Source organism: Vulpes lagopus, chromosome 5, assembly GCF_018345385.1.
Source record: "Vulpes lagopus strain Blue_001 chromosome 5, ASM1834538v1, whole genome shotgun sequence".
Lineage (NCBI taxonomy): Eukaryota > Metazoa > Chordata > Mammalia > Carnivora > Canidae > Vulpes > Vulpes lagopus.
The window spans coordinates 57,041,324-57,063,770 of NC_054828.1; the positions used below are offsets into that span (position 1 = coordinate 57,041,324).

The 22,447-nt window shown below is 41.2% G+C and overlaps 1 protein-coding gene across 4 annotated transcripts in view; it reads left to right on the forward strand.

The window, feature by feature from the left end:
• PTPRR (protein tyrosine phosphatase receptor type R) overlaps positions 1-22,447 on the forward strand; it is a 235,325-nt gene that overhangs the window by 139,192 nt on the left and 73,686 nt on the right. For all 4 annotated transcript variants that reach the window (XM_041757500.1, XM_041757503.1, XM_041757502.1 and 1 more), the window contains one exon: positions 8,890-9,152. In XM_041757500.1, coding sequence (XP_041613434.1) covers positions 8,890-9,152 — 263 coding nt within the window. The remainder of the gene's footprint in view (positions 1-8,889; positions 9,153-22,447) is intronic.

Below are 22,447 nucleotides of genomic sequence, written 5' to 3' on the forward strand. Positions count from 1 at the left end.
TGGGAAAGACAGAGGCTGTGTAGGTCTAAGAATATAAAATAATTAAGGCCTGTAATAGGGTGATGATGGACATATTTCCTGGAGTCTAAATGTAGGAAATAGTAAGGACATCCTCAAGCTTCCATCATCATGAATCAGAGGCTTCTGCCTCCAGGGGGATGATTTTTAGAAAGAAGATTTCTAAAAATCATGGAACAGTAAACAAGATTAATTTAAGGATTGAGGAAGAAAATCAATTTTGGTGTATCAAATGCTGGAGCTTTAGGGGAAAAAATTGAATGAGGCAAAGTTGGAGGTTGTAGGGGAACTGTGGCAGAGACCGCTGGATTTTTTTTTTTTTTAGTATTTTAGAAGGTGTGGGTTTTGTTGTTTTGGGGTTTTTTGTTGTTGTTGTTAGAGTCAACTGCACTTTACAATATGTGGTTCTTCTTTTCCTTAGTACAGGAAGCCTTGAGTGCTGTTTTCTCTCTTGTCAGCTACAATGAGAGTGTTTTTCTGCTTCTCGGATGGAAAGATGGGAGGAAGAGGGGACTAGAAAGGGGTAGAGAGTGCTTCAAATAGGGATTGTACAGGCAGCAAAGGGCTAAGATGGATCAGAGCAACGGCAAGGAAGGAAGGCTCTCTCCGTGGAGGAGACATCCCAGGTTCTGCATCTGGAACTCAGGGAGCTCCTGCATGTGCAGCGTTGATGGGATAAATCTCTCCAGGACATGCTGGGCTCCAGAGGCAGAAGGACCCGCAGTGGCCACACTCTCAACCATTTGAGGCCAGGGAACAGCTCTCCTTTGCCCGATTTCTGCCAAGCAGCAACATAAAAGTCAGAAACCTAGATAAGTGGGTTCCAAAGCTACTAAAAGACATTGAGAAAGGAATGTCTCAAAGGTGATCAAGAGGTGATTGCTCTCTAGGGGGTCGGCAGGTAAGTTCATCCATTCATTTGATCCACAAATTCCTGCAGAGGCTCCACTGTGCACCTGTGGTTGGCGCTATGGCCAAGGAGAGAACAAGACGGGGAAGGTCCCTATTCTGGTGGGGCCTGGCCTCTAGAGGGGGAAACGGTCAATAATGCAGTTAGTATTTTTTCTAATCGAATAGTAGACAGACTGTATGATTCCGAGCACTTGACTTTCTGGAAAAGGCAAAACCAGAGTGACAGTGAAAAGATCAGTGGTTGGTCAGAGGCTGCAGGGGAGGAGATGAAAAGGAGGAGCACAACGGGGTTTTAGGGCAGGGAAACCATTCTGTTTGATATCATAGCGGTGAGTCCGTGACAGCATGGATTTTGTTAAGACCCATAGAATGTGCAACCCAAAGAGTGAGCCTTAATCTAGAAGAAGGACCTCCGCTAACTGTGATACATCAGTATTGGGTCACCCACTGTAACACAGGTAACCGCGCTAATGCAAAATGTTACCAGGGCAAATTGTTTATGGAAGTAGGGAATGAGGATGTATGAGAACTCTGTACTCTCTGCTGTTTTCCTGTAAACCTAAAACTGCTCTGAAAAAATGAAGTCTGTTCATTTCTTTTGAAAATCAAATACTGGTCAGTGCCACGAAGAGATGCCATCATAGTGAGCAGAACAGGGCACTCTGAGACTTCCAAGACATGTGAAAATGTGGGGAGAGGATCCCCCAGGCAGAGGATACAGTGGATGGAGCAGCTGGGGTGGGAAGAAGCTTCAGCCTCTCCGGGCTCAACAAGAAGGGAGAAAGCTGAGAGTTTTAAGCAGATATTTGATGTGATTTGACAGGTGTATTTACCAGAGCGGGTGCTCGCTGATGAGAGAGTGGTTGGAGACAGAGCACCAGGCCAAGTGTGGGGGCAGGAGTCTCCTAGAAGCCATCATGTTAGCCTGATGACAAAGATGACAATGCGTCCAGAGTAGGGATGGCGACAGAGATGGAGAGAAGTGAACGGTTGGGATTTATTTGCAGATGGATACAACAGGACTTCCCGTGCACTGACTCTCAGGGAGAAGGAAAGAAAGAAATTAAGGTTGGCTGAGCTCCTGGGTGGTGGAGCTCCCACTTCGTGGGAGAGGAACGAGTTGGAGGTGGGGGTAGAGACAGAAGCAACACTTTTGATTTGTGTTCCAGTTGCTCTTGAATAAGTGAAAGAAATAGAATGATATATTTCAAACAATCTTAACATTTTTTTAAAGATTTAATTAATTTGTTTATTTGAGAGAGAGAGAGAGAGCAGGAGGTGGAGTAGAGGGAGAGGGACAAGCAGACTCAGCGCTGAGCACGGAGCCTGGCCCGGTGCTCCATCCCACCCCTCCACCCCCCAAGGATCATGACCTGAGCCAAAATTGAGGGTTGGAGGCGTAACTGACTGAGCCCCCCAGGCACCCCACACTCTTAAACTTTAAAGAGAAAAAGTCACTTTCAAAAGTAACAGAGAAACCAGCAGTACCTAGGAAGGAATTAACACTGATAGAAAAATACTACCTACTAGACAGGATTAAGGTGAAGTTAAAAGTTATCTGATGCCCCTCCACCACTGACAAGTCAACAGTTCACATTTAGGGATTGTCAAATGTGGTTCTCGAAAACAAGTTTATCTTTGGAAATGTTCGAGCATTTTTGATCATGACCTTGATTTAAAGTCAGTTTTTCAACTTGGCTTTCTCAGTAATGGCTATGCTATTATCACTTTTGCAATTGTCAAACACATAATATTCTGATTCTGTTTCCCATAATTTTGTTGATTCCATGGCAAAGGGAAAAATACAGCACAGGATTTTCCCTCTGGCAATAATTATATTTATGAGAGATCAAATGCCATTATTTGCATCCAGCTTCCCTACATACCATAGAAACGAAAAGCATATGGTTTTCCATTTTTCAAAGATGAAATTTTATAGGTAAATTGCTGAAATGGTGGATTATGTGTGCTATGTAACAATAACATAAGGCTAGGCAAAAGTTTTGAAATGTGGCATATTGTTTACTTTCCTTAAAATTAAAAAAAAAAATTTATGTTGCCAGGCATAAAATTAGACATGCATGACATTTTCAAATGTGTGGCTTATTTAGCACCTCTCAAATGTGAATGTGGAGTGGGTGGAGCGACAAATAGACAAATACAATTTTCCAAGAAAAAAAAAAAAAAACAACGTGTGGGCGATTTCCAATCCATTCAGTCTGTTTTAGGTGGAGGAAATTTATTACTGAGAAGAATTACTTATTAAACCTCAATCAACAATGGAAAGAACACCATTTATCATCTAAATTAAACCTTCAAATGCACTGAGAGGTTTATTAAGAGGTGCAAAGGCATTTATGAGATGTAGGTAGAGATATCTACGAGCCAGGTCACTTGTGGAAAACGATTTCAGGAGTCAGCTGTTTGGGTCACCGAAAGTTCTGGCATGTGAGGCCCATAGAAGAGCCGTCCATACGCCACGCAGAAGAGTTTTTCTAGTCATGGTGTTGGTAGATGAGGCAGGAAGTCCTGTGTCAGAACACCTGCTACAGCCTGAAGACCATCCAGCGAAAACATGCCAAAGGTGGACGTAAATAGCTCACTCTTCTAATTTGTTATATGTAATCCCTAGAGATTGGGGGAAATGGGAATAGAGTCCTCACCGGAATGATCTGTTGACAGAACTATTTTCCAGGGTAAATGTATGTCTTGAACTAATTTTTTTTATATTAATAAAACCATTTAGATAAGAATACGATCTTCTTAATAATAATGAAAATAATGACGATCACAATATTTAGTGTCTTCCCTTCTTGGCACACTTACTGGTACAAAGCTGGCTACTAAATTTCCTACCTGGTCCTAAACACTTCATGTGTTTTTTTAAACCATTTTATTGAGGTATGATGGACCTACAAAGAGCTGTAGAGATTTAATGAGTATGACTTGGTGAGTTTGGAGATAAGTTTACACCCATGAAACCATGAAACCAACACTACACTCTATGTCATAGATTACCCATCACCTCCAGAAGTGTCCTCCTGTTCTCTTTATTTCTTCCTTTATTATTATTATTATTATTATTATTATTATTATTATTCTGTATTGTGATAAGAGCCTTAACGTAACAATCTGCCCTCTTAACAAAGTATTTCATTTTAACCGTACAATGCGGTATTATTAACTATAGGTTCTCTGCATAGACACTTAATGTATTTTAGTTTCCTGATTTTTCTGATGAGGAGACCAAGATTCTGGGGGAATAAATGACTTGACCAAGAATATACAATGGGTTGGGGGTAGGAAGGGAGTGTGAAAAGAGGGATTGGAATTCAAACCCACATCTAGAGTGCCTGTGTGGCCCAGTGGTTAAGCATCTGCCTCTGGCTCAGGCCATGACCCCAGGATTTTGGGATCGAGTCCCACGTCGGGCTCCCTACATGGAGCCTGTTTCTCCCTCTGCCTGTGTCTCTGTCTCTCTCTGTGTCTCATGAATAAATAAATAAATAAATAAATAAATAAATAAATAAATAAAATCTCTAAAAAAAGAAATCCAATTCTATCTGGATTAAAAGTCTAGACTCCTTAGCTTGATTCCACGTATAAAGGAGTCAAACTGTGGTTTCTTTAAGTCTTCACGCTCTGTCTTGTGAGCACCTGCTTCTTGGCCACAAAGGGGAGGATGATGAAAATGCCCATATTATCATGTACTGGGTGTTATTTTTCCACATGTCTCTCTTCTGGCAGCGCATGAATTCCCAGAAGTTAGGGTCGTGTGCTATCTTTGTACCTGCAGCATTGCTTCTGTAATGTGGTAGCAACTGACTCATGTCTGTTCAACTCTAAGAAATGAATGAATGAACTCTTTCAAAACTAACTGTAATATACTGTAAAAAGAAATACTATGGGTTCTTAGTTGATGGCATCATTTTAAAATTGGAACGTATTTTAACCCAAACAAGTGTTTGTGTTACCTACTTAAGAGATTTTTTTTTAATTGCAATATGCCTGCCATGTAACATTGTGTAAGTTTAAGGTGTACCACTTATGAGGTTTTTTAAAATGAAAATTATAAGCAGCAAAAGAGCTTTATGGGACGTCTTTGTAGCTCTTCTCATGTCTGTATTCTGTGGCTCTCATCTTCCTTCCATTTTTTTTTTAATCTCTTGGTATAGCTTGGCTTTTACAGCTCCTCTCTCATTCAATATTCCTGTTTGCCTTTTTCAAATGACCAAATGACTTTATGGCATCCTGAGATTCAAACAAGCTCTTACAGGTAAAACCAAAGATACTGATTGACCCTTGCTATAATCAGCTTGGAGGTTGAACTTTGAAATGAAGCACATTCACACAGAGCAACAGGCATCTGCTATATTCCAGACCTTGATCTGTACAGAGAGGAATCTCAGACACACTTTTCCAGAGGCTTTGGGGAAAGCTTTTGGGAAAAAGGATGTGGGGCTTTGGAAGAAACTGTAGAGTTGAATGATCACGGGCATAAATCAAGAAAGTTGAATTCTAGACTTTATTTCTAACCTTCCAGAAGTTATCCAAGTGTTCTGAGTCTAAATGTGAAATGAGGAGATTTTTACCAGATGATTTTTAAGAGCCCTGATGCCAATTTTCTCAACGACAGCACTGTTGATATTTTGGGCTGGATGATTCTACTGGGAGGAGAGGGTCTGTTCTGTGCACTGTAGGGTATCTAGTGGCATCTCTAGCCTCTGCCCACCAGATACAAGTAGCGCCTCGCCGCCCACCCAGTATGACAGCCAAACACATCTCCAGACATTGCAGGGTTCCCCTGAAGGGCTAAATCCCGCTGGTTGAGAACGACTGCCTTACAGCTTCATTCCGTGACAACCACCCTATTGCTGGGTGGCAATGTCTTCAGTTCTTTCCACATTTTGCCAGGCAGCCCAGGCTCTCTCTTGAGTATTTTTGAAGTATATGTATTCTTTTTTTTTTTTAAGTATATGTATTCTTATAAGCATTTTGCATTCTCCAAGTTCTCCTTTTCCCTAATTAAAGATGTAAATCAGTTTGTACACATGCTACATAGATTAAAAAGTTGACCTATAACCAGAAATGACCTAACAGTTGACTGTAAAATATGTGACAAATGTCCTTCATCCGGAATAGAAGCGCATGAAGTAAAGAAGGACTTTGGACCAGAGCTCACGCTACACCCATGCAATCGTAAAAAGTGACCTGTCAAGAGCTATTGAGACAGCTGACACTCCCTTGGCTTTCTCATTTTCATTTTTGAAATATGCTTCTCCAAAACCCAAATGTAAACAGGCAAGCAGGCACTGGAAAAATAGTTCTGAATAATATCTGAATGACTGGCTTCTCTCCCACTTAGTCTGGTTTCTCGTTTACTGTGACCTTCCTCTGACTCCTGTATCCCATCGTTTCTCTTGTTTCCATCTTCATTTCTTGATCTTTTTGCTCGAATTCCAGGCAGTCTCCTGCCTTTGCCACATATACCACTGGTCGTGTTTTCTGCACTGTCAGTTCTGTTCTTTATTGTTTGAAAGAAGATTTGCATCCCTCTCCCAAGCTTTCAGTTTTTTTAGGTTCTTTTCCTCTTAATCTCAGCCTGATACCTTTTCATCTTACGTTGTTGTGTTTTATTTCATTTTGATTTCTTATCATCTTATTTTGTTCAACAACTAATTTTTTTTTTACCATCGTAACCATTTTCCGTATTTTTTATTGAAGTATACAATGTAAGTTAGTATGTTAGTACTACATACAATGTAAGTTAGCTTCAGGTATACAACATAGTGATTCAACCATTCTGAACGTTGCTCGGTGTTCACCATGACAAAGGTAGTCACCATGCAATGTCATTACAGTGTCACTGACTATATTGCCTGTGCTTCTGTAACTTATTTATTTTCTAACTGGAAATTTGTACCTGTTAGTCCCCTTCACCTGTTCACTCAGTCCCCCAGCCCCTTCCCTCTGGCAACCACCAGTTTGTTCTCTGGGTTTAGGAGTCTGCTTCTGTTTTTCTGTTTGCTTCCTTCTTTGTTGATTTTGTTTTTCAGATTCCACATACAACTGAAATCATATGGTATTTGTCTTTCTCTGATTTATTCCACTTAGCATGATACTCTCTAGGTCCATCCATGTTGTTGGAAATGGCAAGATTTTGTTATTTTTATGGCTGAGTAATAGTCCATTATGTATGGTGTATCTTCTTTACCCATTCATCTATTGTTGGACACTGAGATTTGCTTCTGTAATGCTGCAATAAACATAAGGGTGCACATATCTTTCTGAATTGGTGTTTTTATTTTCAAGTAGGTACCCAGAAGTTTTACCAACATATTTTGAGAACACTAGACAAATATTTTCTAAAATTTTCCTGAAATAAATTCTCAGAGTTATTTATCATCTCTACAATTTCAGGTTATTTCTTTCCCAATTTACTTTTCTGCTTATTCATTCTTTAACAAGAAGAAAAATGTATTTAGATTCTGTATCTTTCCAGTAGACTTCAAATATAGGGGAGTCTAGAATTTAGAGGAACGCTGAAAGAAAAGTAAAGAAAGACTTAGCCTCATGACTAATTAGAGTGAATGTGATTCATTCTAAGACAGCCCTTTCCCCTAAAACATCACTCATTCAGCTAATGGATTCCAAAATTTAAACAAGGGAGTTCAGTTGGCTTAAAGCTTTTTAAAATGCAGACATCATCAGTGCTGTAATTACAGACAATGGGTTAAGTCACCTCTTCAAGTGCATTAACTTATTAAGTCACTTCCTGAGAATATACTTAAAGAAAGATGAAGGCATCTAGTTACTGCTGGAATTGGAGTGGAGGAGTCAACATTGAGAGAAGAAAAAAATATCAATTCATTATGTTGTACTCCTTAAACTATACAATGTTATACATCCGTTATATCTCAATAAAACTAGAAAAAATAAAATACTTTTTGAAAAAAATTCAAATAAAAAGAGAAAAGAAAAACTTACTAACGGAAAAGCCTGAGTACACAGAAGACAAATTTTACTCCCTTACAAATTGATCCATGGAGCGTCCCAGGAAAGTCAGTCCAATACCTTTAAAAGCTTAAAATGACAGCCCTACCATTTATAAATTGAATTAGCCGTCCAGAAAGGGCTCTGAGAATGGAAGAAGTGATATGTTTGTTAGTTCCTACAGGCATTAAAATTTTTTTAAGGGAGGGGCTCTTAGGTGGCTCAGCTGGTTTAGGGTCTACCTTCAGCTCAGATCATGATCTCAAGGTCCTGGGATTGAGCCCCACATTGGGCTCCCTGCTCAGCAAGGAGTCTGCTTCTCCCTCCCTCCCTCTCTCTCTCTTTCTCTCAAATAGATAAATAATCTTTAGAAAAATTAAAAGGGTAAAGAGGTAAAAAAATAAAATTCTGGCTTTTCAAATTATCCTTTGATAGGTGCCCTAATTTTTTGAAGAAGCTACCAGATACTCAAGTTAATACACTACTGGTGTGGATATTTACCAACACAAGAAATTACGATTTATAGCATAACTATTTTTCTCATTAATATTTTACAAGATTTTCTTCCCACATGTTCTCTTAGATGCAGATCTCTGTTTCTATAAATGTCATGAGCTCATGTTTCATGGCTATTCCTTCTAATCAGCCTTCCCTTTCAGTCATTTTGAGTGAAAACCTATATGTGATCAAACTGACTTCTGGCACTTATAAAATTAGCCAAATTTTATTTCGAATATCTGTTTGAGGAATAGATCCATGGACACATTTATTTAATAACTAGAAATACCAACTATATCTGTTTGAGAAAAATCTGAGGACCACAGAACTGAGAAATCATTCCAGAAGGCTTTGCTTAGTTGTATTATCATTAACTCTTCATTTCAGTTTGTCTTCTGGGTTGGGATGGAAGAGATCATATTTTGTTGTTTGGTGTGAAAACACAAGCTTTTATATCTCCTTCTATAGATTCTTTACAGATTGAAAGAAAAGTTTCAGCTTTCCTTGCGACAAGATAAAGAGAAAAATCAGGAGATCCACCTGTCGCCCATTGCATTACAGCCCGCACAGTCTGAGGCAAAGACAGGCAACAGCATGGTCCAGCCCGAGCAAGCCCCCAAGGTACTGAATGTGGTTGTTGACCCTCAAGGCCGATACACTCCTGAGATCAAAGCTACCAGCTCCGTCTGCCCTTCTCCTTTCAAAATGAAGCCCATAGGACTTCAGGAGAGGTAAGAGCTCTTCTGTTTCCCCCTACAGGTTGTTTTCTTTTGTTTCGTTTTGTTTTCAAGAGTATTCACCAATTAAAAATGATAGAACCAGAGATGATTGGCATATTGGGTAAAATTACTCACCACCAAATGGACACAAGGAGAAAATAGACTTTCTTGTCCCCCCAAAGAATCGAGCTGTGTTACAAAGATCATTTAGTTACATCAGATTCTGTTTAGTTACTGGAGACCCAAGCCAAGGTCATCTTCAACTGCAGGACAGCTTCTATAGTCATTTACTGAGTACATTTTGAGGGCTACTAATGTAACATAATACCGTCTTCTTAAGTTGTCATCAAAACTCTAGTAGAGAGAAGGACTAGGAATAAACTTGGGGTATTTCCTGCCAAAGTCCATTGTTGGGAGTAAGGTAGGAGGAATCAATGTCATAAATCACTTTTTTATAGAGTTTTCCTTCTGCTTCCTTTGAGTAAATGAACAGTTAATATCTCTAGATCCATGCATGACATGGTTTTTGTTTCCTTACCTGCCTTTATGATGTACTCATGTTGACATTCCCATTTAAAGCATGAGCAGCCTGGGTGGCTCAGCAGTTTAGTGCCGCCTTCAGCCCAAGGTGTGATCCTGAGGTACCGGGATCGAGTCCCACGTCAGGCTCCCTGCATGGAGCCTGCTTCTCCCTCTGCCTGTGTCTCTGCCTCTCTCTCTCTCTCTCTCTGTCTCTCTCTGTCTCTCTCTCTCTGTGTCTCATGAATAAATAAATAAAATCTTAAAAAAAAAAAATAAAGCAAGGCCAATGTGGAGTGCCTGGGGTGGCACAGTCAGTTGAGCATCAGACTCTTGATTTCAGCCCATGTCATGATCTTAGGGCCTCAGGATTGAGCTCTGAGTTGGGCCCCACACTCAGCAGGGAGTTTGCCTGAGGATTCTCTCTCTATCCCTCAGCCCCTCCCCCTACTCATGCTCTCTCTCTCTCTCTCTAAAATAAATAAATCTTTTCTAAACAATAAAAAATTAATAAATAAAAGCAAAGCCAATGTATGAAAACCAAGATATGCAATGTACATAAATGGGGGGCTAATTCTCTACTTCCCCAAAATGTTAAGCAAAGCTTTCCCATAGTATTTCTTAAAATAATAAGCTTTCTGTTTATATTTAAAATACGCTTGATATGATATCCAACATTGCATGTTGGGGCAGTGGGGGAAGTGAGAAGCTCTCAAAGCGCACTCCCTGATTCATTTTCCTCTTATTTTCATGTATCTTCATTTTCTATCACTGTCCTTTTTGTTGCTTTAGTTTTCAGATCACATCTCTAAATTTTTATTATATCTCCCATAACACAGACACACACACACACATACACACGCACGCATATCCCACATTCCTTGAAAAACATAAGAATTTCAGAAGACCAAGGTGGTCATTCAGATTTTTTTGTAAGCATTATCAAAAAAACAATGAATGAAGGAGAAAGAAAGAGATTTGTTGCAGTGATCTCCAAAGTCCTATAAAGGGAGAACACTTTGACTCCAGAACAGAAGAAAAATAGAGAGCAATCAAATCTTCCTTCTTCATCCCCTAAAATACTCATTGGTTTCCATACAGATCCACATGAGTCTCCAGGTACTGTTTTCTTAGTTGGACACCACTACCTTGCCGTCTGGGCTATAGACAGGATGGAACTTTCTCCCTAAGGCCAACCCAGAGTCAGGAGAACTGGATTCCAGACCCAGCTCTGCCGTTGCTGAATTGAGTGGCTTCATATGAATCATTGGCCTATGGGGCTTCACTTTCCTCATCTGTGACATGAAGGGGTTAAACATGACTTCTTTGCTTCTTTCAGGCTCTTCTGCTTCACCCAAATTAGTTTTATACATTGATATTTGCTTCAAAGAAAACCTCAAAGCAGGTATCTGAGCATTGGTGGTGTACCAATGGCCGGATGATGATGATGACGGAAGAGATCTGCTCAGATGAAAGCAATAAGTGGTCATTTTCTATAGATGATTTAAAGGTGATAATATAACTACCTAGAAGTCAGATTAACTTTTATTATCATCATGCACCACCAATTCTAAGCCAGGCCAGTGGTTCAATCCTCTAAGTAGTACCTATTGCCAGAACCCTACCTTTGGCAGGCCACTGCTGGGCATGTTTGAATTTCAAGAGCGTGAAGTTAGGTATCTCTTTATTCATTTAAATGAAGCAAATGTTTGAGAAGGGAGAGTACAGAGGGTCTCTTACTCATCTTTATGGTTCACCTGGGGGGACTCCAGCCGAGCCGCGTGTGTGATCAGAGTCAGGTTCCCTGCCACTTGGTCTATAAACTTCCCTGTATCCCCACCCATCACCTCCCACTTCCTCCCCACCTCAGAGGAATAAAGCTATTCTGTTAACAAGGGCTTGGGGTCATTCCCTCCCAGCCCTGATAACTCCATCAATTGTCCTTCTCTTTTTCCAACTGTGCCCTCTTTGTTAATGCAAAGATGGTGAGAATGATATCAGGACTAACATGTGTTGCATATTTCACATATATTATTTTATTTCATCCTCTCTGCCTGGTCTAATTCCCTTCTCTCCTTCAGTTCAGATTGTACGCTGCGCACAGTTCAGATTTATCTTGCTGTAACACTGTTTGCATTAGATTACTCTGCTGGGTAAAAATCCTCAAAAGCTCCCCTGTGCCTGTAGACTCCTCTGTGCCTTAGGCACAGACCATCTTGCTGGGCCTTACAAGTCCTATGCTACTGGTCCCTGATCCTTCTCTCCAAATATGTTTGCCACTATCCCCAAAAGGAACCTTCCCTTCCATCCAGTCTGTTCTCCAATTGTGCTGTGTTCCTGTCCACATCTGCATCTTTGTTCACCTGGCCCCTCTTTCTGTCTCCTTCATCGATCTCTGGTCTCCAGATCCCATCCAAAACTTACCTCCTACCATTGGCCATGACACTCATCTGTACCCGTAGGGATTCTTTTTTTTTTTTTTTTTTTTTTTTAATGATAGTCGCAGAGAGAGAGAGAGAGAGGCAGAGACATAGGCAGAGGGAGAAGCAGGCCCCATGCACCAGGAGCCCGACGTGGGACTCGATCCCGGGTCTCCAGGATAGCGCCCTGGGCCAAAGGCAGGCGCCAAACTGCTGCGCCACCCAGGGATCCCCATCCTGTAGGGATTCTTAACACCTCTGAGTTCTCACATCACTGCTAGCAGTGATTTTCATTAAAGACTAATCCAGAAAGGCACTAAAACTGATTTTCAGTAGTTTGTCCTGCCCCTTCACCAGCTTGGAAGAGTCTCAAGGACAGGTATAGACTCAAGATATAGACTCAAGATACTCTCGTGTCTCTCATGATTCCTGTGACCCTGGTACATTGTGAACACCAGAAAAATATTACGGAGTTAATTAATTAATGTGCATTTGCATCTGGACATCTCATGTATTTCCAAAGAGGCTTCCATAAGAACAAACAGCCCTAATGATAAACTACAGAGCTGAGTCCTTGTGTTAATATTACCTCTGACATTCACTAAATAAGTGATCCACCATGCTAATTAAGTCCTTTGTTGTGTAGTTTTCTCAATGTACAAAATAGATTTGATAATATCTGTTCTGCCTTTTTTCAAAGGACACCATAAAATTAGCAATCAATACAAAATGGTATTTTTGTCTGTGAGAAGGAAAAGGAAATCTAGTATTCTTTTTGTTTTTGTTCCGTGATCCCATTCCATGAGCCTATAATAGGCCAGTTGTTGAACTTGGGAAACTTCAAACATCTTTTTTTTTTTTTACTGAATAGATAAAGTTGAGCCTGCCATTTGACATCATTAAATATTTTATTTTATTTTTTCATAAATATTTTTGGGACTGTCTATTGACTTACAATTTTTCTCATCCTATTTATAAGTTTATATTTATAAATTTGACCATTTAATGTAACTTAACAGCTCTCAGTATCAGATTAAATCTACTCTTATCTAACAAATGAATTCATTTCCCATGGTGAGTCCATGAATTGAAAGATACATCCAGAGGCCTGCCCCACAACGACCACATATAAAACTTGGAACTTGGTAATTCACTTGTGATGAGCAGAACAGCTTGTGCCTTGCGCAGCTGTGGCAGTTCAGCTAGACAATGTGAATGGCACAGCATGAGGCCATAGCTAGCCTCATGTCTTGTCCCTGTGTTTCCCCCTTGTCTTGTCCTGTCCCTGTCCTCCTCAAATTCCCGGCCTATCACTCCCAAGGAAACCATATACAAGCCAGTTTCCAAATGTCCAGTAAGCAAAAGATCTCATTCAGACCCTAGATTAATACAGCTTCTTCCACTGGGAAAATCGAGAACTTGTAAATATGAGTTCTTGCAAATTTCCCCTTTAGGCTACTATATGACTAACAGCCAATTTTATGGAAAGGAAATTAACAGACAGGTAGATTCACATTATTTCCTAATTTGATCTTTCACTAGGAATAAAAATGAGCAAGGACAGCTAAGGAACTGTCAAGAAAGGGTGTCTCCTTGTGACAGGGCACTCTCCCTCCCAATCAGTTAATGGGTCAGTAAGGATATGGCATTAAATGGAAGGTCTCTATCACAACTGAGGCCTGCGTGGGTCCCAAAGAGCTGCCAATATCCAATGAATAAACATTCTCTAACTTCTCTTAAACCCTACCTTAGTATGAGTTTTGGAGTTTTCTTTTGTTTTCTTTTTTTTTCTTTCTTTCTTTTTTTGGTCTGTAAATACTGTGCAAATAATGATGTTATGTAATTTTATAGGTTTTTTTAGGCTGGTCCTGGGAGATTTCTATCCAAGCTAAAAAGATGCTGCTGTAGTGGAAGCAATAAAAACATGGGCCTGACCAAGAAAATGTTGAGTGTCCTACACCTAAACTAAAAGTTTTGTTTACTGTAATTTCCTCCAGGCAAGGTGGAGTGTCCCAGCATCTTTCCCCTGCCCTCCCTAGTGCAGAAGCCTTTCAGTGTTCAAAAATGTATAACTAATTGCTTCTCAATTAATCTTCCTTTGGGAAATACAAGAAAAGGAAAGAGTGTACAGAATAGATACAACCGAATATTGGGGTACAAAGTTTACAACAATCCTCTGGAAATTAAAATCTGTATTCATGAAATAGACCCATCAATGAAAATGGAGCCAACTCCCTCGCTTTCTGTCTAGTGAAATGGAGGCCCAGAATCTTCTCTTTTAGGTATTTGGTGAGAAAGCAGAGCCTGAGACAAGGAGTCTTGTCCAAGTGATTTATTGAGAGGACGTTCTCAGGAGAAGCCTAAAGTACAGTAGGAGGAGCAGAACAGAGGAGAAGCCAAGCAAAGAGGTGGTTTCAGCAGACACCTGGTCTCACACAGGAAGCCCTGATGCCCGGGTGGTACCTCACGAACAGCCGTTCCACCTTTAGGCAAGCAGGGTGGGCATCTGTAGTCCCATGTCTGTCAACCATTGGCTCTAGGCCATCCTGGGGATGAGAGAAGCCTAACTCCATAGGCACCTCTGGCCTAGGCCACTGCCATCAGCCAAGGGTGATTCTCAAGAGAAGTGGCTCCAGTGAGCCATTCATAGCCAACACTCACAGCAGTGGGGTGGAGGACAGGCAGGGCAACAGCCTGGGGAAAGTGAAGCATGGCGGCATCACTGCACTGGCCAAGGTGACCACACTGGTCACCGCAAAGCTAGGTTTACACTCCAGGTTTCCTCAATCTTTCCTGGGATACACGTGCCAAAGAGCCTCCTTCAAAGAACCACCAGTCCTTCTAATGGAACCTGTGACCCAACACCACCAAACATTGTCAACCACCACTCGTTTGTTGTTGGTTTTTTTTAAGCCTGACGATGGGGAATCATAACATAACACCTAACAAACAACCATTTAGAAATTAATCCTGATTTAATTGCAAGTAACACCAATCAAAACAACTCAGTCATGTTTATGGACCCTTTCCCTTTTCATGCCGGATCTCATTTAATCCTCACAAGGGACTTGCTGTCTCCTCCTTATGGTGAGGAGTGGACACTCTGGAGAGTTTAAGCTACTGCCCAAATAACATAATAGTATGTTACTGGGCTTGTGAGGGTGAGAAATAGAATTTGAACCCAAGCGAATTTGGCTCCAGAGCCCGTACTCCTAACAAGTATTATATTGGAATGGGGTAGGGGGAGCACATCTTATGTTCTAAAGAAAATAACTAAAAAATCGGTTACAAATCAATGTATTTATTAAGTAGGTATATTACAGAGTATCACACTGTTATTCCTCTTAGCAAATTTCTTTTTTTTTAAGACTTTTTTATTTATTTATTCATGAGAGACACACAGAGAGAGGCAGAGACACAAGCAGGGTGAGAAGCAGGCTCCATGCAGGAAGCCCGACGTGGGACTCAATCCTGGGACTCCGGGATCACACCCTGGGCCGAAGGCAGGCACTAAACCGCTGAGTCCCCCAGGGATCCCCCCTCCTCTTAGCAAATTCCATGCTTAGCTTTCAGAATGTGTTCCAGATTCTAAACAAGTAAAACTCAGTTTTGTGAGGTAGATTCCAAACGCTCAGAGTGGAGAACCATCTCCCAGGCAATCTAGAAGCTCACGCCAGTCTAAGCCTCTCCTCCATCTGCTTGTTCCCATTCTAGAGGCTGGGTCTACCTCCTCCTAGCTACCTACTCCTAGCTACCTACTCCTAGCTACCTCCTCCTAGCTGACACGGTTGATATAATTTTAAGCTTTCTTTTCTTTTTGATCATCATATCTTTATAAAGTACTTTTATGGGGATGTCCAGAGTTGGGGAGGTCTTGGAAATATGCACAAGCCCTTTGCTGATGGTGAGCATCGAGCTCTTTTCCTCTTTATTTGTAGGACAGGCAATGGTTTGCACTTTTATGGAGGTGTGGTGGGGTTCTGAAAGGTTAGGAAAAAAAACTTTGAAGTGTTCCTTATTTAAAAAAGAAAACAATGGGATTAAGAAAATGGAGGCAGAAGTTTTAAAACCTGTCAGTCCCTGTCACAGCACCTTCCCTCTCCCACCTCCCCTTGCCCCGGGGGACCCCAGGTGGAATAACAGGAGTTTAAGTCCCACTGGGTCCTCTCCTCTGTGTCTTCCCTCAGGCCACCCATGACCCAGGCTCCTGTGTCCTGACACTCAAGCACAAAGGGTTTCTCAACATGCCATCCCCACCCATCTTTCCACACCCATGAGTCTGATCCTGGACACTGGCTTCCAGCCCTACTACACCGCCAACCATTTCCACTCCCATGATGGGGGCGGGCAAAGCCCAGCTCTTTCCTGGGAACTCTGAGAGCTATTCCTTAAGGCTCTGACCTATTTCTAGAGAAAATTATGCTTACTTCCCCTAGCTGCATCACGCTAGCATCTCTATAGGGTTCTCCCTTTTTCTGACTCTAAAGTAGACGTGGTTGTGGTTTACTGCTTAGTTCACCAACTCCCCTACCTGTGATCAAATTGGAGCTTTACTGTGAGGAGTAAGCACTAAATGCAGGGCTTTTTCAAATGAGATTTCAAGCCTTTGCTAGGGGACCACGTTCCAGATCTAGATGTACAGGTGGACAGAATTAGGTGAAATGGACTTTTTTTGTAGAAGCATCCGAATCAGGGCAGGCACAGATGATTCCCAGAGTACGTTTCACTTCCTATTTTGAGAGAGACCAGTTCTGAATTTGCGTTACTGTGTCAGGAGATTTTCTTCTTACCTTTCAGGCACACAGTTGCCTTTGGAGTCTTTTGAAATGTGTCTTAAAGCTGGAGCTCAGGGTTCCGCGATGTGCATTTTCTGGACCGCTCGGGCATGGTCTTCCTATGAACTGATGCTCTACTCCATTGTCATCAGATTTTCCAGCTATTGCTACGTGACCCCTATAACAAAACAGGAAAAACAAAAACAAAAACAAAAACAAAACACACAGATCACTCATAGCAGATGACTTTAGCAAAATTATTTTCAACTGATGGATTTGGGCTTTTTTTTTTTTTTACTTGTATATATATCACGAACGTTAAAATGTCATTTCCATTCAGTAAACCTGGTGATTATCTGGATGTCATTTAAACACGGTGTGAGGGCTCTGTTCTCGGGTATCTTCCGAAGCTGGCCTGGATGCTTCGTATTACGTGCAAATAGTGCCCTCTAGTGAGGACCTGCAGGTTGAAGCCATCAGTAGCCAGTCCCTCTAAGGAAAAGGAAGCTGGTTCTTGTTTTTGTTAAGAAAAAAAAATCCATAATGATTGTAATGTCCTCTCTGGCAGGTGAAGCATAATCTTGTTTGGCAGGTACTTTACAAAAAGGCCTCGGTGTGATGATGAAAGAGCTGTAACTGGAGAAATAACAAATTGGTGGGAACACATTCACTTGGAAGTGATGTGCTTTCTAACACTACGTAGCCTCCAGTCGTTTTCATTTCTCATACAACCCACAAGTGATTTTAAAGAGAATGTGTTATTATTATTATTACCTAATGTGGATTATAATATAGGAAGCCTTGTACTCAGGAGCCAATTTTTATGCTCAATCAGAGGTTTGAATATGAGCCGCAGTAACTGTCCACCCATCCTGGCTGGCCCACTCCTCCTTCCCCTCCTTTTGTCTCCTGATTCTCAGGTCCCCGCGTGCTGGTGTCCATAGCACAGTGCCTGACACATCCTGCATCCTCCGTGAATAGTTGCTAAATCTCGGTATGAGAAAAGGAACAAGACCTTAAAATTAGGTTAGTTTTATGGAAAGAAATATTTCAAAAACAAAGCGAAACAGATGATGTGCCCCCTTGGCCTCCAGTTGTCGGTCTGGGACACTGGCAGGTGGCCTGGGGTCACTGAGCTGCCCTCCTGGCCTGGCCTCACCCTCACGCTGCACCGCAGGGCCCTCAGGGAGCCTCCCAGAACCCTCGTGCCTCTGCTCTGAGTGCAGGCTCCAGGACGATTATGTTGTGTTTTATCTGCCATTGCATTTTGACTCCTACATTAGAGGTTTGTTACTAAACCCTTACTCAGAAGAATATCCTTCTCCCAACGGAATCCTTAGCCTACCTAAGGATCCTGAGAAACAAATTGGAATTTTTAATCCACTTTAATCAATCCGATGCTCAGAAATTTGTTGTTTGGTTGGGTTGGGGGTTTTTTGGTTTTTGTTTGTTTGTTTGTTTTTACATTTCCTTTACTACATACGTAGTTTTATATACTATTTTTACATTTGTTAAATTTACACTGAATTTGCCAACATATAGTATGACACCTGGTGCTCATCCCATCAGGTGCCTTCCTCAGGGCCCGTCACCCAGTCACCCTGTCCCCTCACCCACCTGCCCTTCCGCAACCCTTTGTGTGTTTTCCAGAGTTAAGGGTTTCTCAGGGTTTGTCTCCCTCTCTAATTTTTCCCACTCAGCTCCCCTCCTGTTTTTCAGTTGACTCTTTCTCATTCTCCAGGCAGTTTTCTCCAAATCCGTCCTGCTCTCCTTAAATTCCCTTCCTGCATCTCATCCATAGAAAAAAACACACACCTCTGGGGAGAAACTACCTCTAGTAGTTTCCCTGACTCGACAAATACCTTCTCTCTCTCTCTCTCTCTTTCTCACACACACACACACACACACACACACACACACACATGCACACACCTCACACACAAGTCAAATCTCCTGAGAACTCATTCTGTGTCTCCTCCCTTCGTAGCTCCACACAGATAAGGGTTCCTAAACACCGGCCGAATCACACAAAGTCAGCCTCACTCACCAGACTTAGCCTTACACATCCGTTTCCGCTCTGAAGTGTCCATCAGGTCCCAGAAAGTCCCAGGACATGGAAAACTTCTCACCTGCCATTTTATTCCTCGGTGCTTCATTTCTCCAGTCACTTTATGTGACCAATGAGTTTTAAAGTCGGCTTAGCTTGATAGGTAGGTCTTGTAAAATTAAAGAGATCTATCCTGAACCTGTTATTTCAGGACAGAAATGCATCAGAACCCTCGGGCATGAAAATCATGCCATGGAATGATTTCGTGTACATAAAATAATGGCCTAGAAATCTAAACAGAGACCTCAAATAACAAGGTTGCAGATTTTTCCAGGAGAGGCAAGACTTCTTCATCCTTGAATATCCTGTAAAGCTTTGTATGCGGGGGATTGTCCTCATTCTCGTGTTTACTTTCCTAACTGCCTTTTGAAAGTCCAGTCTTAAAAAAAAATGCTTAAAAATTTTTGTTTTTAATTTTCCCCTTTGCAGAGGGAAAATTCTTCCATCCAACTTCTTGATACAGGTGATCTTTATCATCTTGGCTGTAGCAGTGATGGCTTGATTTTCCATCCCCATTTTGTGGAAGAGTATTTTTTCCCCTTTTTAAACCAGCCTTTATAGTGTGTATTATTTCAACTTTAAACGTGTTTCATTGCCCACTCTGTCCTTACAGTTCATGGAGTGTTAAATGTATCAGAGGCAGTAATTAATAGAAAAACACACAAATTAATTGAAACAGGTCCAAAAACTGTGTGAGGGAAGGGCTTCGGTATTAGAACCAGTTCAGAGTAGAGTGAATGTGCTTCCGTTTGGGTGAGACTCAAAGAATGTAAACAGTGAAGCGTTGTGCAGACACCAGGTTTGGGGAGGAAGATCTCATGTATTTTGTTATTTGGGCAGATGGAGTCTAAGAGCTTGGTGGATGGATATTTTAGAAACGTATACAGAGATATTATTGGAATAATTCATCTCTACCAAATGTGAAATCCTTGAGAGCAGTGAGGGGCATGCTCTGCAAATATTTAAGAAGTGGTGACCCCAAGATTTCTAATTTCTAATTTATTTTTTTCTAATTTTCTAATTTAAATGGATCCTACTAGATATGACCGGTAGGGGGTGCACTGAAACAACATTATGACTTAAAAGTAGCACAATCCTTGCCTCCTTGCTAGTGACGGAAATTCCCAAGTCTGGCTTTACATCCTCTATGGTGTTACCAGCAAAATCTAAGCTGGCAAGTGTCTCATGAAATCTCTAGAATGGTGTCAGTAGGAACCTCCCTGAAGTATGTTTAATGGTTACACTTCATTCAAGTACTTTTATCGCCCTCAGGGTGGGAGGATAGGCACAAAATTGAATGGCTTTAGAATGTCAAGGTCCTGAATATATTAATAATTAGTAAAACAATAAAAATAATAAAACATGGCTTAAAAGTGGCCCCACACTTTTTTTTTTCTGTAAATCATTGTGACTCTTCAGAATACTAAACTGTGTAATTCAGTGAACTGAATTGTAGACTCCTTGGGATAAGGTATCTTAACACCATTAGTGTTCTTATTGTCTATCAAGGTGCCTGGAGCACATTAGACCTTAATAAAGGCTTCATCCCTTCCCACATTCCCACTCGGGGTTGGTGGCCGCGGTCATGATGGGCATGGGGACAGACTGGAAACAGGTGACGGTACTAGATTAGAACTGGGGGCTTCTTGAAAAGTCAGACATGCAGCATTTCAGAGTTGAGAGGAAACTGAGAGCAGTGGCTCCTAAACCTCATTTCACCTCCGACTCCCCTGGGAAAACTACAACATTTCTAAACATTCTTCTAGATAGTAACATGTCTGGATAGAACTTCTATTCCCCCATCTAGATAGTATTTCTAGATAGAGAATATTCTAGAGTCAAACTCAAAAGTTTAGCCTCAGTAGCTCTGGGGGAGAATTGGGGAGATAGAAGCAGATATAAATATATAGATATATGTCTATACACGTGATAGATACATATTGATATATACATATCTATTTAAAATATGCGTATATTTAAAGTCATGCATATAATCAAACATATACTTAACTGCCTATGTATGTTCAAATACACTTAAATTACTCTATTTTATATTTCTATATTTAAATTACTTGTATTTGAGAACCACAATCTTAGTGGTCCTGGCCCAGGTCCCAGGGATGTTCCTGTAATTCTGCAGCTAGCAGCAGGGCCTCTGATGTGAAAGAAGCGGGCACACCCGTTTCTGGAAACAGAGCCCTGAAACTGAAACAACTCATCAGGTGCAAAGCTGAAAACTTTTCCAGTGATTGTCTAAAGTCCCTTTCGCTTTTAACCCCAACAGCTGGTCCAACCACCCTTACTTGCTTGCTTAACACAGGGTTCCTGAGGATGGACTTTTCTAAAATGATTAGGATTACAAGATGTGACCCCTTTGTGTTTTACTGAGGAACTGGGAACAAAAAGTTAACCAACGTGTTTACAAAGAACTGTAAATCCTCGGGGAGCCATCTGTCAGCACTGGGTTATTCAACCATAGGATTGGAGTCGGCCTGGTAGCTCGTTGTAGATTTTTCCACATTTTGATCTAAATCAGTGGTTTTCTGCTGTGTCCCCAACAAGGCCCTGGGGAAGACTTAGGCTAATGGGGCCTGCCCTTCTCAGACTCTTCAATGAGTTCAACTCTCCGTGCACTTGTTCTGCTTCCTGGCCTTGCTGGGAAGGTTTTCTTTTCTTTCTTAATCGGGAGCCCCCAATTTTGAAAAGAGTTTTAAGATCACAATTGTTTCCTCAAGATAGGCTTGCTCGGGATAAACCTCTGGATAGAATCAGGGGCCTGAGGGGAAATACAGGCTAGTACGTGTGTCTTCCTCATGCTTCGGCAGTTTTGTGCAGAGTGCATCGATTGCCCTGTTTGGAAGCAGCTTTCATGAGACTCTTTTAGTGCAATTCCTCTGTATTGGTGCAGTGAGGTACCTATAATTCCCCTCAGTGCATCTGAGACATCGTTAGGGCTTCCTAGGGCTGTTTATGACAAATATAAATCCAAAAATAATTCCTAGAAAAGCCATTGCTTACTCTCAGATACATTGTTCATGGGCCGTTTGGAGTACCTGATCACAGAACAAGAGCATCTGCTAACTCCTTGTAGAAATCCTATTAATTTTTCTTGTGCAGTTCTTTACAGAGTAACTCTGATGTGTTGTCTATTATTTATGCTTAGAAGTTAATCAAGAGGTTATGTCACTCACTCAATGTCACCTAACTGACCGTGGGAACCTCCAGACCCCGAGCTATCACTTTACATACATTTCTAAGCTCTTACATTTCTGTCCATATTTGAAACTTGATTTTTCCCTTAAAATGTCTTGCTTATGGTAGGTACATATTAGGTATTTGTTGCACCGAATTGGATTCTTGATGAAATTTTCTTGAATTAAGTTGACTAAAGTATAAGCCAAAGAAAAGAGTAAGCAGATGAAAAAGGAAAAGGGGGAAGAGGAGAAGGAAAGCGAGGAAGAGAAAGAATCATTCTTTACTGGGTGT